At 31.4% G+C, this 19,104-nt stretch overlaps 1 protein-coding gene across 4 annotated transcripts in view; it reads right to left on the bottom strand.

Moving 5' to 3' along the window:
• Positions 1-19,104, bottom strand: part of LOC118184138 (uncharacterized) — a 265,451-nt gene that overhangs the window by 43,665 nt on the left and 202,682 nt on the right. For all 4 annotated transcript variants that reach the window (XM_085815944.1, XM_035353790.2, XM_085815945.1 and 1 more), the window contains 7 exons: positions 11,131-11,239; positions 10,956-11,051; positions 10,543-10,649; positions 7,579-7,671; positions 7,080-7,181; positions 4,499-4,643; positions 514-634 (listed from right to left, as the gene is read on the bottom strand). In XM_085815944.1, coding sequence (XP_085672070.1) covers positions 514-634; positions 4,499-4,643; positions 7,080-7,181; positions 7,579-7,671; positions 10,543-10,649; positions 10,956-11,051; positions 11,131-11,231 — 765 coding nt within the window. In that variant the 5' untranslated portion in view covers positions 11,232-11,239. The remainder of the gene's footprint in view (positions 1-513; positions 635-4,498; positions 4,644-7,079; positions 7,182-7,578; positions 7,672-10,542; positions 10,650-10,955; positions 11,052-11,130; positions 11,240-19,104) is intronic.

Here is a 19,104-nt window from a genome sequence, read left to right on the forward strand (position 1 = left end):
TCAACATGCCAATTATCTCTATAAAAATTAGAATAATTTACAAAAAGTTATCAAAACCAATTATTCAAATCATTCAGAAATAAAGAAAAATGAAAATATTTATGTCTTTATCACACCAGCAGAATCGCAGGTTCATTCTTTATCTCTTATACTAACTGGGAATCATAGGCAAGTTATCTATGTCTGGAGTGCAGTCTTTTCAAGGGTTTAAGTAATATTTAAATTTCAATTCACACCAAAAAGTTATTTTAAAAATTTATATTTATCAATAACTGCTACCAGAACCTACTTATCTTTTTATTTAGGTATATTTTTGTAGCTATGAATTTTCTCCATTATACTATGTACAAATATACTTCTATTAATTATATTTTATACAGTATAAAGTATATTTCTGTAGCATTTCTGTACAGAAATATTCTTCTGTATAAGTATATTCCTACGAATTTTTCACACTACGTACAAATATATATCTACTCTTACTTTTTTACCCAGTACTTATGCAAAACTTACAGTCCAACCAGGTGGACAGAAACAACTGCCTGTCACATGATCACAGGTGCCACCATTCTGGCAGTCACATTTATTGGCACATGATTCACCATGGGTTCCTTCAGGGCAAGGTTCTGTACATCTGCAAAGTAAAACAGTTCAATTGAAAATATTAAACCTCATGTATTCATCTTCATTAACATAATTTAAAATATGTTGGAAATAATAAAATTTCAAAGCTTTATAGATGTTAAATACTTGTCATATTAGTTTGAGCACTTTTAAAATGCCACCAATTTTTTAAATTAATACACCACAAATTTTGAAGACAACTACAAACCTAATTAAACATGTATGTACATTTATGCTCCGTGTCTAAGCCATAAAGATATAAAATCATTTTCTTCCAAAATTATTTAAAAACATTTAAACTAGAACATAAATAAGTTTAATGCAGAATTTATTACCCGGAGAGCTAGTGAAAGTTTCTGGGGGTAAAATATGGATTTTATACCATCAAGAAAGACTCATGAAAGAGAAGAGACCGATATTTTTACTAAGAATCAGCTGATTACACAAATCATACATTTTTCTTAAAACAGTATCCTTCACATTGGCATATAGTTTCCCACATATATTTTTACAATGTGTTATAAACAATTAAAGCTTATTAAAAATACATTATTTTGTGCTTTCTTTTTTAACACTGCATCCATAACATTTTCACTTTTTCATATGAAGAAAATATCTTTTCGTTATTGGAAATACACCCTAAATCACATGATCATAAATCTGTACTACATGGAAAGTGCTCTAGAGCTCCCCCAGCAGTTTCAGTTACTGCCAACAATGCTTCCATACCAATATATGTTCAGGCATAAGCCTGGAGCAAAAATTACTGTTTTTTTTAATGCATATCTTTTCCTCAAGCTAACATAAATGGGTTTTCTGTACAGTTGCATAATAGTCACCATTCACTATTTATCTATTGAGAGCTCATTGCTGTCAGATCATTCCATTTGCACCTAACAATAGCAGGCTACTCTAAACTATCAATACCTACAATAATGTTCAGTCTATTCTTTCCAATTGGCCTCCAAATGTAAGAAATGTAATATTTTTTAAAATCATGTTCGTTCGTATCACTAACATCATGTCTCAATAAATGGACAACAAAAGCATAAACTTCCTCACAATTGCGCATATCTTTCCGTTTCCGTTCTTCTATCAGGTATAGAATGACTAATTTCAGTATGTCTTTATTCTTTTAGTATGAACTTCATGAAGTTCTAATATTTCTTTTAAAAAGGTCTTACTCTTTCTGTTCATTAGGTATTATAACTACAAATTTCTGAAGTAAATGGACTACATTTCTTTACATTTAATACATTTCTTTTGTATTGAACAACATATTGATGAGGCTGCTCTCCAGTTAGAAAAATAGTGTTAAAATCTATTATCCTGTTTGTAGAAGTCTATGATATTATCAGTGATATCATATACATTATGATATACAGTACAAAGTCTGCAATTCGGACGTCCATTATCTGGAATGATCTATAATCCGGACCTCAAAGCCCCAAACTTACGCATGCGCATAAAGCAATTGCCCATGTTCACTTCCGATAGTGAAGAAAGTAACAAAGAATGCTTTTGAAAGCGAAAAAATTTCGATTGACAAGTTAGTCTATATTCTCGACACAGCAATTACAGGACTTGAACAGTGGAACGTTGTAACTGAACAAGAAATTATGTAGATGAAGCAACTTAAACAACTTATATTGATAGAAATGCTTACTAAAGTAAACAAATAAATATTAAGCTTTTTTTTTTTTTTTTTTTTTTTTTTTTTGTAAATTTTGATACTCTTTAGATCATAATTGCACTTTATTTCATAAATTATGGTTTCATATTTTAATTGTATAATTTCTGCATGCCATCTTACCAGATTTAAATTGATGATCTATAATCCAGAATCGTCAAGGTCCCGACGAGTCCGGATTACGGACTTTGTACTTTTGTTGTAATGTATTCTTTACAAATCTTATTGTGTCTGCAAACATAATTTTGTATTACATTTTTAAGTGCTTCATAATATCTCATTGTTGGATTTAACATACAAGGCACACCCATCAAGTAACTGGAAACATTAAGAGACCAAATGATAATGGCATCTACATATTAAAATGCCACAGTCATTTTCATTTACTAAGAAGACATTGTATTAAAAAATTTGCTTCGAGATGGAATAACATTACAATATTAAATTTTGTTATGAATTAGGGTAAATCTGCTACTGAATCATTACAGATGGTTCAAACAGTATATGGTGATGTAACGCTATCTAGAACACAAGTATGAGTTGTATAACTGTTTTAAATGTGGGCGGAAAATTTTTGAAGATGAATAAAAGATAGGATGCCTTTGAGCTTCAAATATTAACTGTTCTTTGTAAACGGTTAGTTCCAGTCCCTATAAACAGTGCTTCAATGACGTGAAAAAGTAGAAAACTTGTAACTTATTTTAGTAAGTTACAAACTTTAAATGTAATTTTGTATCTGAAGTTTCTATTTCTTAAATATGAGAAATTTAATATTGGGTGGCACATTATATACTTATTTTGCTTTATTAAAATTGCCCATTTATGTCAATTTTACTTTTAACTCTTTTGAGACTATGTGCCTTTGTTTAAGATATTGCCTCAGGACGGACGAGAATCGGCAGGAATTGTCCAACAGGATGCAGGTTTTGCGTCTGCTAAGCCTAACCAAAAAAAAAAAAAAAAAGTCCTAAGGCCATAATTTTTGGTACTATTTTTTATTATTACTTAAGCTATCATATATGTTAAAATTAGTGTTTAATAATCTTTTCTCTTTACTTTAAAATATGCATATATGTAAAAAAATTGCTTACTCTGAGAAATAATTTTCAGAAGCACTATTCAAATTATTCCAAAGCTTTAATTCAAAAAGTTTTAAATTAATAAAAAAAATAAAAGAAAGGCTATTTATAAGACAAGAAACAAAATCTTTCACATGAACTGGAAGGCAGACAATCAGTGAGCTCAATCTGTGACAAAATGTCCATATGAAAATCACTAGAAATATCACTCGCTAAATCTTTACAAAATAAATCATCACCCTCATTCATTCACTAATTGGCTCATTTACCATGGCGTATATTCTTCGTCTAATAAATAACGCTTGCTTGCCGTAATAAACTCAAGGCTTTCAAAATAAAAAGGAAAGTATGCAAAATATAAGTGATAAGAGCAATGCAAAGCCTAATGGAATCCCACACTGTAAACCTAAAATATCCTACATTGTAGCATAATAAAAGGATGCAAAGGGATATCAGAAACGTGAATATTTACATCACATGGTAAGTTAAAGAAGTGGACTGTTTACACTTCCCTTCCCCTCCTCCCTCTCTACAGCTAACACCTATCTTATGCAGAATGTGATCAAATTGAAGGTCAGGATCCTAAAACTATATTCAGTTCAAAAGTAATGGACACAAGGCACAATCTAGTGATTGTTAAAAAGTTTCAAGACACTGGCACAAAAGAGTAATGGCCGGGGCTGAATGAGAAAATGCTCTGTCACACCAGCGTGCAATGGGGGAAATAATTGCTTCTATTGCTGGCATGGATGCATGAAAGGGTTAATCAGTCATCACAGAGAGAATTAAGTACAAACAAGCCATTTGAGCGAGTTATCCATCAACTTAAACAAGCTATAGTTTTAATTATTCTTAAAGTTTCCTAATTTTACTAAAAATAGAAGCAGTTTTTAAATATCAGTTCAGTAAATTCAAGTGTTCTTTTTATTCACATATTTTTAATTTCATGAATTATTAACAAAATGGCTTTTTCAGTAGAACTTTTAGTGAATCAATCCTATATCTGTCATGAACATTTTCAGACATGGATTGATATCTGTCATTAACACTTTCTGTAATTTTAGACATAGTTTTTTTTATCAATTTCTAGCTACGCATTACTTACAATGGTCCTCTGTAACCAGGAGCACATATGCAAGCTCCTGAAATAGGATCACAAGACGCACCATTTTCACAACGGCATTCTTGTTCACAGTGATAACCATAATAATTTTTATCACATGGTTGACTGCAGTCTGAGCCTTGCCAACCTATCAAATGTAAGCAGAAAAAATAATTAACTTAAATAATTGCATATAAAAAATTATTACGAAACATTACTGAAAAAGAATATCAGCATTTCAAAAGGTTGTCACAAATACTAGTACAATATAAAAGATACTTTTTGCTTTTTTTTAATTATTATTTATTTTTTTACTGCTTCAAAAGTTTGCCAAAATATTGTTAAACTCATATGATGCATCTTGCTCTTTTTATTGCATAAGAAAGCTAATAAAATCATCCTCCAGTACTTCTCATTTGTTTAAAATGAACATAATTTATTTACTTGCACATGTAGTGTATATGAAAGGTTATTTCCTCCTCTACACTGCACAATATGTCACTATTGATGATCTGCTTTTTGTACTCTAACTTCTGATATAGCTAAAAACAAAAATGTGCCCCCCTCCATATATCCTGAGAAGGGAGGGAAGAGTACAGTATTAAGGTTGGGCAACAAAGTAGTCAAAGAAAGATCAGATCCATACCTGATTTATCCCTTAAGATGATATGATATCATACCTGATTTATCCCTTAAACTTCGAAGTTGTCCAAAGCACTTGACCATTCAGACATGGGCAGGTCACCTGAGCTCCTGGATCATTTTCTATCTAGTGCTTTCCCCCATCACATTATTGCACTGCTCATTGCTTTTGTTTAAATGACATGCCAGCCAATCATTCTTTTGAAGCGAATAAAAGTAGTTATGTTATTTTAATGCACCTTCCTTTTTCTTTGTTTTCTGTCTCAATGCTTAGTTATTGATGCCCGAACTTGCAATCCTGTCCCAAAGGGGAAACTGCACACAGTTGTGAAAGCGTCCAAGAAAGAAGTTATCAATTTATGTAAATAGGTTTTTGTTAGCGTTGTGTCATTCTACTTGTCATGGGGGGGGGGAATCCATTTCAACAAAAATACATTTATAGAGACATTTCAGATTTTGAGTGAAATAGATTTTACCCTCTACTGAGGCAAAAGCCTTATACAGTACAAAGTTCGTAATCCGGATGTCCATTATCCGGAATGATCTATAATCCGGACCTAAAAGCCACAAACTTTTTTTTTTTGTATGCATAACGCATGCGCGTAATGCGTTTACGCATGCACATTTAATGCATAACGAATGGTTATAGCACTAGGCTAAAATTATCCTTACTGATTCTAAGGCATTTCAGTTGATGTTGTAGATTGCACTGTTCCTTAATCTTCTAATTGGATTCGGCTTACTATTTTTTGCAGACTGTTAGAGCAATTTTATAAAAATTAAGCTTGAACTTTCGATTATGGCAAAAAGAGTTTCCAATTCTGAAGCTGCCAAAGGACCTACAAAACAAAAGCATGTTTCGATGTCCATCAAACAAAAAGTGGAATTGCTGAAAAAAAATGGATAAAGGCATATCCGTCTCAAAATTATGCAAGGAGTATGGCATTGGAAAGTCAACTGTATATGACCTAAGAAAAAGGAACTTTTAGAATTTTTTGTGGAAGCAACTTAAACAGCTTACGTTGAAATAAATGTTTAATAAAGTAAACAAATAAATATTAAGCTTACTTCTTTTTTTTTTTTTTTTTTTTTTTTTTTTTTTTTGTATATTTTGATAATTTTTAGATCATAATTGCTCTTTATTTCATAAATTACGGTTTCATATTTTTAATTGTATAATTTCTGCAAGCTATCTTACCAGATTTAAATTGATGCTCCAGAAAAACCCCTAAGCCAGAATCGCCGAAGTCCCAACAAGTCCGGTTTACGGACTTTGTACTGTAGTATAGTGGTAAAAGTGCATATATGTATAAACCAACACATGCTCACTAATTAATGAGACTAGGTTTAAAAATACTTAGCACGTTTTGATTATCCACCCCCATGAATAACTGCAAACTTCACGGCTGACTTTATGAATATCTGCAGATCTGAATCTTTACAGCTCAAATCCTGCAGTTCTGTTCATAAATTAATAAAAAGATGCATTTTATAAAAACAAGAAATTTTACGATAGAAAGCAACTATATGGGCAAAAATTTACATTTTTGCAAGTGATGGATACTGATTAGTGAAACGTTTACATATAAGGCATGTTAATTCATGCGTACTGAAACAAATTAATGCATTAGTTGGTTACATCATATGTCTATGCAAAAATATGTCTAAAGCATAGCAATTCCTACTATAGGTTGAAATTGGAAGGTAGGCAGATAATAAAAAAAATATTAAAAGCTTTTCAGAACTTAACCATCTACCAGCACAGCTATTACTGTCATATGCATACGCAGTATAGCCTCCTCTTCCAAATTATGAAAAACCAGAAGTCTTAAAAAATCCTTTTTTACATTGTTTTATTTCAGATTATACGTTAGGTTAAAACAAAAACCAATCAAGCAAATCATAAAAATCAGTTTCAGTTATTTAAAGCAGTATTTCTCACCTGGTTTGCAAGTACAAACACCAGTTACAGGGTCACAAAGTGCTTTATTTTCACAAATACAATCTCGTTCACACTGAGCTCCATATTTACCAGCTGGACAAGCTATTTAAAAAATGAAGTAATAAGTAAGATTAACTGTATAGTAAAATCTAACATTTCTAACTACAAAATACTTTTAGATTTATAAAAGCAGTAAAATAATAATAAATAAATTTATAATATAAATTAGTTTATATATTTATAATAAAATATGAAATAAAATATTTTTATATTAGTTTATAAATTTATAAAAGTAATTTTGATATATAAATATTTTTACTTATGTTTTCTATTATTGTTGTAATTTTAAAAATTTCATAGAGTGGAAATGAATTTAAAAGTTACTTACCATGATATACTTAAAGGAAAGAAAAAGAAAGAGAAGTGAAAATCTTTGAAGTTTTTAAGAATACTGTTTAAAAATAAGTATGTTTCAAAAAACATCAAAACCAATACTTACAGACATTGCAGGTGGGTCCACCGAACCCAGGCTGACATTCACATTCTTCCGGCCCAATACAAATACCATGTATACAAGCATTTGAGCAAAATGCTAAAAAAATATATATATATATAAGAACACCTTAATTGTAACAAACAAATATCTAGTTTTAAAAACTTTACTGATAAAATTACTAAATACATTTCAGATTAATCTGCACTTTGATAATGGCTTAACAATTAATACTGATTGAAATATGTTTATGACAGATATGCCTTTACTCTTCAATTCAAAACATCATAATAAAAATTATTCTTAACCTGAAATTTAAAAAGAGAAAAAAAAGGGGGGCGAAGAAAGAAAAGGAAAAGAAAAAAGAAGGAAAAAAGATTTATTATTTAATTGTTTGCTCATTAACTGTAGGTAAAAATCAGAAAATTTGCATTATTATTTTACAGAAAATTGCATTATATATGCATTATTGAGTGAGAATTTTCAAAATTCCTAGTTTCAGAAAGGTCAAAACCCTACTCAGCACATATGTTATAAGAATCTATGTACTATATTTTACCCTTATTAATGGACTAGTTAAAATATATAAACAAAAAGATAAATTTTTAAAAACAATTCATGATGTTTACTGACAAGTATTGATCTCACTTATGCTGAATTCATCCAAAATATAAATGTTATTTTTTCCCTAATCCTGTAAGGAAATTCAGCTAATTCTAGCTACAGTGCACATATTTCCAAGACTAAATACATTATGCATTCTTCATATGAATGATTAGATATCTGAGACAGAAAGCACTGATCAGCCTCTCAGCAGAGGCATATAATGAATATCACTAGTTACAAAAGAATATGGTTAGATTAGTTTTTCCCCCCTTTAATAAACTACAGACTTGTGCAATGTAACAATCAAATTTAGATCCTTTAATAATAGTTTCTGATGATGCAGTGCATTCTTCTTTCATATATAATTATTAAAGTCTACAACACAGCATTTTGTTAAAGTTGTTTTTCATCGCATTCTACTAAGTTGGTCACTTCTGATCTTTTGCCATGTGAAGGAATCAATAAACACAAGAGTATAAATCATTTAAATTCAGCCAGATAAACAGCAAAGATAGACAAGATGAGCATCTAGACAAATTTACTGTAGACATGACTTTAAAAACAATTTATCAGTAAAATAATAAACACAATTTAATATTTAACAACTACAGAATTTTCATGTGGAAAACCCAATCATTCTTTACAGCAGTGGTCTACAAAGTGGGGTACTCATCACTTGTGAGTGTAAAATCGGGTATTGCATAAGTGTGAAGTACTATCATTTGTTGCTGTGTCTACACATGCACACACACACATATATAAATTATATTATAGTCATATAATACCACATCGCATTATACTACACAGGATACAACCTAAAATTATTTTCATCTTAAGAGGTATGAAATCAATGAGATTTGCTGCTCTAGAGGTTACATGCCTACAACAACAATCACCAAGAAAGAGCATCGAAGCTTATCATTTCCCTGCACATCACCATATTTGATTTTTAGTTCTTTTAAATCCTACAAAATAAGATATTTTTATGTGTTATAATTGATATCAGTAACCCTTCTAAAATAATTTTGCAATGGTATCATTTTTGCAGTATTTCATTATGTAGATAAAATGGAAGGTTTTATTACATAAACCATATATGTGATAATAATTGAGAAGCCAAAGACGAATAATTAACATTAAATATCAAAATATATGCAAAGCAAATTACGAATGATTTAAGAAATCAGTCAGTCTAGACAAATACAAGTAGTATATAAAGAAACTTACTTCACAAGCTTCCCCACCCACAAAAATGTTGATATGAAAATGATTTAAGTGCTGATGCCATAAACAGAGCAGTAAATAGTCACCATAATATTTTTAATGCATAAGCATGAACATTCAGCATGATTGATACAAAACTAATATATGTAACCTCATATCATCAATTTTGTCTATAACTGCCACCCTCCCCCCCAACAAAAGCTATTTTGTGAAGCTACTGTTACGTGCATACATGTTCATAATTTGTTGAAACTCTCACCGACAACCACGTGATTTGCGCATGCGCGCAGCAAAAACTAAAACAGAACTTTTTTAACTGAACTTTGAGAACTCGTGATGGACGTTTGAGTGAAACATGTAATCCTTATCTTCTGTGTTATACATATATATATTTTAGTTTAGTGATGTGATGTGATTGTAAATTAAATATCTTATTATCTTAGAAGCCTCTCTCTTTCTGTGAGTAGTGCATCGATGAATGAAACAAACATTCCCGGATATGCCTTTGGATTAGAAAGAAGATCGATTAAAAGGTAAGTCCTTTTACCTTTTATTTTCTAAGAAATTATTATGATTATACATTTTTTGGCCTCCCACCTTTAAATTTGCTGAAAAATCAAATTTAAAATACTTGACTGAATGCACACACAGAACTGATGGTAGCTTGATAAAATTTGTTTTCCCAAAAGAAACTTTACAATTCTGCATAAAAGTACTCATACACACATAAAAGTACTCATACCAACCTCTTCTCAGTATGACAAAACACAATCAAGTTACCAGTGAGATAGCCATTTACCTCAATGTTAAATGAACTTGCTCCTGTAACCTTATTTTTCCGGCGGAGCCTCATTCTCTTCTGACTTTTCATGTTACATTATACAAAATTCGTAACAGTATTATTAACTTTCAATTCTTCATTATTAAAAAAAAATATATTTTTATGCAAAATAATTAATAATCTTCATTAAACAACAAAAATATCTTTATATTATTAACAAAAATATCTTTATATTATTATTTTATTTATCTTTATCTTTATATACAAAAATATCTTTTTATCTAATTATAACTTAACATATGATGTTGAGGAGGGAAAAATAATTAATACCTTTAAGTAATCTAATAAAATAGACTTACGTATACATCTTGATTCATCAGCTGTCAAAACAAAGCCTTTGCAACAAGCATTAACAGTCCGTGTATTTACTTTGGCTTCAGTTTTATAACCAGTTGTATATGCTATCCTGAAACACAAATATTATTAAGAGAAGGGAGGAACTGAAATTGATAAACAAATGTATCTGTAATTTATAAATGCAAATTATACAAGTTAATAAACATGCAGGACTTAGAAAGAACCCTGTTTAACATTGATATACACAACATAAAAAGTTTAATACATATAAAAACCCAAAAAATGAAAACTCCATCACAAAATATCATTTTTTTAAATATATAATTTTTTTAAAGTTAAAAAAATAATAATGCTGCATTTAATATTCTTTTCCAATAACAATTTAATATAATCAAGAAATTGCATTTATAATTACCTGTATCTTGAACATCTCGGAGGAAAAGCAAAGCACCATGTGAAGGAACGTATTTGATAGGGTTTATTATATGAAACTCTTACAGTTGTTAGGTATCTGGAATGAAATTTTAAGCAAAGTTTTATAGGAATTAAAACTTCCACTCATATTGAGATACTTTATTCTACAAACTTACGTTTCTTGTTTAGCACAAACATTGGGTCCTTCCTCTAGACATTGACATGAATGGAATGTAGCAATAAAGATTACCCAAACCAGTACACTCAGCAACATCATTTTAAAAGCTGGAATAAATAGGCTGAATTATTTTTAAAAACTACTTTAAACATACACAAAGCATTTTATTAAAAGCAAATACAACTATAGGATAAAAGCTAATTTTTAAAAACTACTTTAAACATACACAAAGCATTTTATTAAAAGCAAATACAACTATAGGATAAAAGTCAATCTTATACATAAAATATAATCTTTTTATAATAACCAGAAAATTTTATTTTGTTAAAAATTAATTTTAAAGCAAGGAATTGAAACAAAAGTACATACATAAAAGATGATATTTTTGCATATTGTTTTTATTTGTATCTTCTACTGGAAAAACAGAAATAAATTCATAAAAAGTTATTTACACTTTAGAAAGTGAAATTCTAATTTCAGTATTCTATTTTCTCCTTTATAGCAGCAATACAAGGAATCACTTAAATTACTTTACGATCGGGAGGTCTTCTGAGGCTTGATTTATTTGATTATGACACTCGAGGGCTATTTGCCTAAGGAAAGGAATGCTTTCATGGAGGACTCTCTAAGGGAAGGTGGTTCGTATATACATTACATATATGGAAAACCCCGAAAACGCACATGCAACTGACCCGTTCGATGGAATTCGAATCCCGGACCGAACTAACTACCAGTGTTCAGTTTACAGCTTGGCTACCGGTGCGCCCCAGTCCACTCAGGCAAAAATAACACGGTAGTTGTCAAACGAAGAGAAAAATTTATTTAGATATGGTATGTCAATAACTGTAGAAATTTAAATTTATTTTAATGGAAACTTGAATAATTATATAATATAGCATTTTTATTTGTAGGAATTATTTGAAACACTAATTCAAAAATTTTCTAATAATGTTCTCACATTGTGAACAGCTATTTCAATCCAATTGATTTTAGCCTGAGCAATGGATTTATGAACATATTCCTATAAGAAGCTATTTATTTTTGCATGCTTTTAAACCACTGCAAAGTAAACGAAGTTTCGTAATCGCGAAAAATTTCGGTTTCCAAATTTCCACGCAAAATATTCCGTAACATCTGTATGCATTGACAGAATAAAGGCCTCTTTATTGCAACACAGATTATAAAATGGACTTTTTTTTTTTTTTTTTTTTTTGTATGTGTGTGTGTGATGTGTGTACGTACGTATGTATCTTGCATAAATCAAAAACATTCAAAAACCAAAACGATAAGCTCCCTTTTTTTTATCGCAATCGGCATCTATATATATATCACTTACCCAACTTTTATTTTCGCAATCGTTGGTCGTAGGCATATGCGGTCCCCCCCCCCTTTTTTTGTGTGTGCGTGTAGTAGATGAAAATTTCAATCAAATCGGAACATAACTGACGACGTTATCAAAAATAAAATAAAATAAATAATCAATTAAAAAAAGGGAGCTTCAATGCTGCATATCTGGCTACCGAGACATATACAAGAGTCTAGTGAAACAACAGTCGTCGCCAAAACTGATCACATGGTAACTGAAAAAAGTCAACTCTAAATGACTCTTATTTTTTATAATTACTCGTGAAGTTTTGTGAGATTTTTTTTACGCGGTCCCTATCCACTAAACAAAAACAGGTTTGAGTGCACTTCGAAATACAGATGTTTTTTAAATGATGGAAATATCCATGTTTTGGGAATTTCAAATTTAAAAGAAATTAATTTTCAACAAAATACGAAATCTAACTTTTAATGTGGTCTCCTGGTTCCTATATTTATATTTGATAGAGTTTTATACTCATTGTGAAAAAATAAAGATACACGAAAATTGACTGAGATATTTAATTTCAAAATTTGCAATCTTTGATGTCGTTTTAAACTTGCCTTGAGGAATCGGTAAGTTGGGGTAATTCGAGGAAATAAGTTTAAATGAAGTTCAGAAAAAAAAAAAAAAAAGTGTATAATTTAGTTGGCGTACAAGGAGGTCATGTGATGTCCACATCAAATTTTTTCTTACAACTAAAATTTCTGTCACGATGCGGCCTTTTTATTGGCAACTAAATAATGCTTTTCGAATAAATTCGGTGTCGCAGTCAGAATGACGACGTTTTGCATCTCGATTTCCCAGACTAGTAAACTCCTTTTCCGAAGCATTCCACAGGCAGCAAAAGAACACCCGAGTGACCTTGAAACCCAGACAAAAAAAATTTTCTACCGAACAGGGAATAACTTTACATTCCGTACCACCTATCTTTACAGAAAAATCCATCTACAGGGAAAACGGGGGGAGGGAGAAGCGTTGTAGCTTTTTTTCTAAATATCAAAATCTCACTAAAACCTTCATATCAATAAAAAAATCACTTTACATCCTAAATATAGACATTTACATTAAAAGTAATAACAGTAATTACAACAAATAAATAAATGGTACTAAATCTTTAAAAACATGAAAAGAAGTTAACCTATATCGAGATATTATAACTAATTCTATATTGATTTGTTTCTATAATGCTAATGAAGATTTAACAATAAATAAATATTATTACTGTAATAAATAATACTTTTATATGTATATAACAACATTATTTATTTTACATTGTTTACATGCTGTGTCCAATGGTGAGAATTAAATAACAATGAAAGTACAACCCTATTTCAGATGCATTTTTCGCCTTAAAATAAATTAATATTCCTTCTGATTTAGCATTTTTTTAAACGTCAATCGGTACAGTTTTAATTGGTAGACAAATTTATGATTTCTTACTGATAATATTTTTATACGACATGACAAGATTAACTAATACGCCAGAGCTTCATCAGATTCATTTATAACTTATCACAATTAAGTTATAATCAAATATTACTTGGTGCTCTCAAAAATTACTTCTTATTTGTATAAAAGAAATAAGTTTTGTAGTCCCAATCTGATGCCATACAACTGTTGAATTAATATCAAAATAAATAATTGCAGAGCTGAATTTTATGGTTATTTGGTGGTCGTGTGTGCTTAATGCATGATATAATTAAAGAAAATAAAAGTAGACAATCTCCTATAACAAAAGAATATATTAAGTACTAAATTACAATTTAAATTACATTGCAGAGATCAACACAGAGGTCGGAACACAGTTCATGCTACCTTCGCGTACAGTTGTGTTGCGAGAAGTCTGAGTGAGTAAAGATGTCGCTTTGCTGCTCCGATTAAGAACTGAATTTTACACGTGGCGCCATCTCATGAATAGAAGTTGAAGTATCTGTCGGAACGCCACAGTACTCCCCCCCCCCCCAAGTACCATCGGTACGTTATAAGTACTTTGGGTTAAATTTAACCTTTCTTCCAGATCTGTTAGTTTTAGGTTGCTCTTTAACGGGATGTAAGCTTTCTTCCGGGAGTGATGTTGATGAGGAAGTTGTTGGATCTTGCATTAGAAATGCTGGTTTGAGACGATCGATTCCAATCACTGATTGTTTACCATTGCAGATGATGGTGAAATGTTTTCGGTGTTCGTTTGACAACTTTGAATGGACCATCATATGAAGGTGTTAGAGTTGGCTTAATTGCATCGTTGCGCACGAATACGTGCGAAGATGTCTCAAGCGCAGGATGTACAAAATAGCTTGGCTGGTTATGCGAAGATGCTGGGGTTGGCGAGATATTGGTCATGGTCTCACGTAAACGTTGAAGGAATGTTGGAGGGTCGATAACTGGAGTAGATTCTGGGTGAAAGAATTCACCTGGCAGACGGAGGGTTGCACCATATAACATTTCAGCACAAGTGCTACCAATGTCTTCTTTGAATGCTGCGCGAAGACCAAGCAAGACTAGGGGTAAGGCTTCTGTCCAGTGTGTGCTACTGTGGCACTTCAGACCTTGTTTGAGAGATCGGTGAAAGCGTTCCACCATCCCATTTCCAGATGGATGGTATAGTGTTGGGCGAATATGGCGAATGCCAAGAAGAGAGGTGAGGGATGCGAACAAGTGACATTGAAACTGTCGGCCTTGGTCAGTAGTGATGGTGGTAGGCATGCTAAATCTTGAAAGCCACTGGGAGATGAATACTCCAAACTGAAACAGCGGCTCATTGAAATCTATTCAGAAAGTGAATCTTCAAAAATACAATTTACTACAAGGACTTGAACTTGGAGATCAGCGACCTTCATACTTGCTGTCACGAATGCGTGATCTGGCAGGAAGCCATTTTAGTGACGACTTGTTGAAGTCACTGTGGCTTTCGCGTCTCCCTAATAACATACAAATAATTCTTGCTGCTCCGATTACGAACTGGATTTTACACGTGGCGCCATCTCATGAATAGAAGTTGAAGTATCTGTCGGAACGCCACAGTTATTCAACTCTACAATATGGATTCAGTACTCTCGTGGCGGCGTAAGTGATTTTTCGTGTTTTCTCCTTTGAAAAGCCATATCACACACAATTCTACAAATATAAGACTAAAATTTTCTCAAACAATTATTACTGACAGCCTTCTTTGAAACAGTCTGATGTCTCGGGATTTATAACATACCTTTTTCATCCAGTTTAAGGATATTTTGTTAGAAGTGAGTTTGTTTTTTAAACACACACAAACAATTATATGTTGTTGGGTCAACTGGTGACGAAAAGAAAAATCAATATCCTAAAAAGTAAAATATGCCACTACCTCGTAAGGAAATCAGCTTTCTCTCCCCCCCCCCGAAAAAAAAAAGAAGCAAAAAAAGAAAAAGGAAAAGCAAATCTGAAAAATCCGAATTTTAACGTCGCACCACAGAATTTGTTAAGGATTTTTTTATGATACCTCTGAACTCGCAGTTTACCAATCTGCTTTTGGACAACTCCTGCTGACACATTTTTTTTTTCGGGGGGTCTTTTTAACTTTATTATCAAACATCGTTTTCTTCGCATTTACGCCAAAAATTTAACAATAAAATCGAAAAAATTTTTACAGCAGCATAGTTCTAGAATTTTCGATGTCACCATATATATATTTTTTACATTGGCCATATCATTTCTTTAGAAATAATACATTGCGATAATAACTGGTGGCAACATCATTTTATTTGAAAAGAAAAAGTGAGGATCGAAACTAATAGCACCTCCGATGTGCTCAAAGAAAACGCCTTTTAAAATTTTCAACAAAACAGCGAATGAAAAGCTTCCTATAATCAAACCACTTCTCACGTTCTAATAGAAAAAGAACGTTACAACACGTGGTCATTACTGAACCCTCATAAGCTGGCCATGTTTACCGATCATTGTAATAGAATGGTTATTTTAATGTTACAGAGTCATGGTAGTGATTGTTAATAGTGAGTGCTGATTACATCTCATAACTGAAAGATCAGAGTTAAAGGCTGCTTTATACATTTTACGTTGTACTACTAATACAGTATTGCTTTAATGAAGGATGATCACCAAGGTCCGTAGAACCTACTTACGTACCCTGGATGATCACAACCATGGATTAATAGAAAATACAGGAATGAACAAGTTCATGAATTTCGAAGTTGATACATTTGCGTTACAGAAAACAAATATACTAGGTAACTACCCTCTGTAATGAAAATATAAAATTTCAAAATTATTCTTCATGGAAAAATTAAAACTCTGGGGCTCTGCTATCCCCTCTCCCAAACAAAGGTAATGATTATTACAACGGAACCTTAAATGACGACCATATCGTTAAGGAGACAAGTTAGCATTTCTGAGAACACACATAAGACTCAAAATGATCGAAAGCCAAGCTTTGTTAAGGCGGCGATAATCGAAATCGTCTGAAACCCCAGATTATTATCAGATTCTGGAGATTCCCAGATAATTATATTAGATTATCAGATTATTATTCTTATAGCGCGGGCACTTTAATTATAAGCAATAACAGAATATAAATATGCCCCTTTGACAGTCCGCAGAAAAGAGACTTAAAGCTATTAACGCAAATAGTAAAATCTATCTAAAAAATTTATATCAATAAACAAAAAATGCATAATTAATCAGGGACTTTGCAAGAGCTCCAATTTGATTATCAATGCCACTTCAGGGGAAGGAAAAAAAAAAAAAGAGTTAAAAACACATCTTAGAAAACACTGTAAAGCATTTAAAAGTCTTCCAACTTTTTATTCATTCATTTGTTTGTTAGTTATGGTGTAGATGAGAGCTGAACAAATTTTGTTTTCCATATTTCATAGATTTCAAATAAAAATGCAAGGAAAGTTTGAAATATTTATGAATTGCATAACTTAGCAGAATAAAAACGGATCCAAGTCTTCCCAATCTCTGCCGCAGCCTTTAAAATTTTTTCACCGTATAGAAAATTTTTAAGATGACAGTTTGAGCTCAATAAACTTAAGATGATTTCTTAAACATCATAAAATGATTCCTGCACAATCCTGTAAAGCAAATAATTGTCAGCATATTGTTACGAATTTTGTACATACGTAAATAATTTTAGTGAAATTATCTATAAAACTGCAGTATTTTTTTGTATAATGTAACATGAAAATCTAATGAGGCGATGCTTCGACGGAAAAGTAAGAATACAAGGGCAAGTCTATTTAATATTGAGTGAATGGCTACCTCGCTATATTAGCGAGATATCTACAAGCTGGGGAAGGTTTTATCCGTGAGTATTTCGCCTTTTACATACGCTTTGCATTGCGTTGTGTTTAACGCTTTTAGTAGTTTAAAGTGTAATTACTGATTGCACTTGCTGATACCGCGAAGAGTTGCAAGACTATTTTTTGGAAAGTTCCACAACTGTGAAGTGACTATTTTGGTAAAATAAATTTTATTAAGCTATCATCGGTTCTGTGTGTATTTAATCTATTACGGAATTTTACGCACGCAACATTCACAATCCTGTAGAATAATTATTTTCAGTATATATAACGGGTTAAGAAATTTAAAGCTTAACATATACGAAACAAATATAATACCTGCTTCCCTTTACGAACGCCGATATAAAAAGAACTATAAAATAGTTCTGAGTACATCAGCCCACGATTTCTCACTTCAAAGCATCTTTCAGCTCTTACATCAAAACTACACCTACTATCCATTAACAGCTACATTAATTTACCCATATGAACATTTCTAACAGTAAAGAAAGAAAAGATACTGTTAATCTGCTGAAAAATAAAAACGTTGTTAATGCAGTGAAAGGTAATTAACTTGCTCCTCTAAATCCTCTGGGACCTTTCGAAAGGGAAGCACGTTCATTATTTTCTCGCTTTCTAAAAAAAAGCCCAGAACTAGTATAAAAGGAAATCGCTTAAAGCAAGGAAAATAAAGAGGGAATTATCCCTCTACTTGAGATAACAGAAAAAGAATGAAAGAAAAGAAATTAGAATTGATTTTGATGATCGGTGCTATGTACCTCCAAATTTAGAGAGTAACTTACAGTAACACATAACGTATAAAGATAAGAGAGAACAGGCTACATTATTACACAACTTTTATAATCTTTTAACCAGCACGCTGGTTCCGAAGCATTTCAAATACTAAGTTTGACACAAATTACAGTTTTCTCCATGATTGGTTATCTATACCAAATCGTTTATAACAGGGTCAGAACTGTGGATGTCTTACATAAAATCATAAGCATGTATATGTTTATAAGTGAAATTTCGAGGAAAATGTTCAAAATATTGTTTGTTCATTTCAAACAGCTGCACTACTTTAAAGGGAAAAAAAAAAAAAAAAAAATTCCAGCCGGATCCTGTATATTATCACTGAATCAAACTTAAAATGCCGTTAACGGCTAAATGCACTTCTTGTTTGCAGGTCCTACGACTTTATTTTTGATCACATATGATTAAGATTACAGTGATATTTAAAAAAAAAAAAATATCTTCCCGCATTTTACTAAACAAATAAAATTTCAGAACCTATTTTATAAATTACATTTTTTGATGAAACAAGTAGAAAATAATA

Source organism: Stegodyphus dumicola, chromosome 4 (genome assembly GCF_044657685.1).
Source record: "Stegodyphus dumicola isolate Sdum_Otavi_A_Nest chromosome 4, ASM4465768v1".
NCBI classification, from domain to species: domain Eukaryota; kingdom Metazoa; phylum Arthropoda; class Arachnida; order Araneae; family Eresidae; genus Stegodyphus; species Stegodyphus dumicola.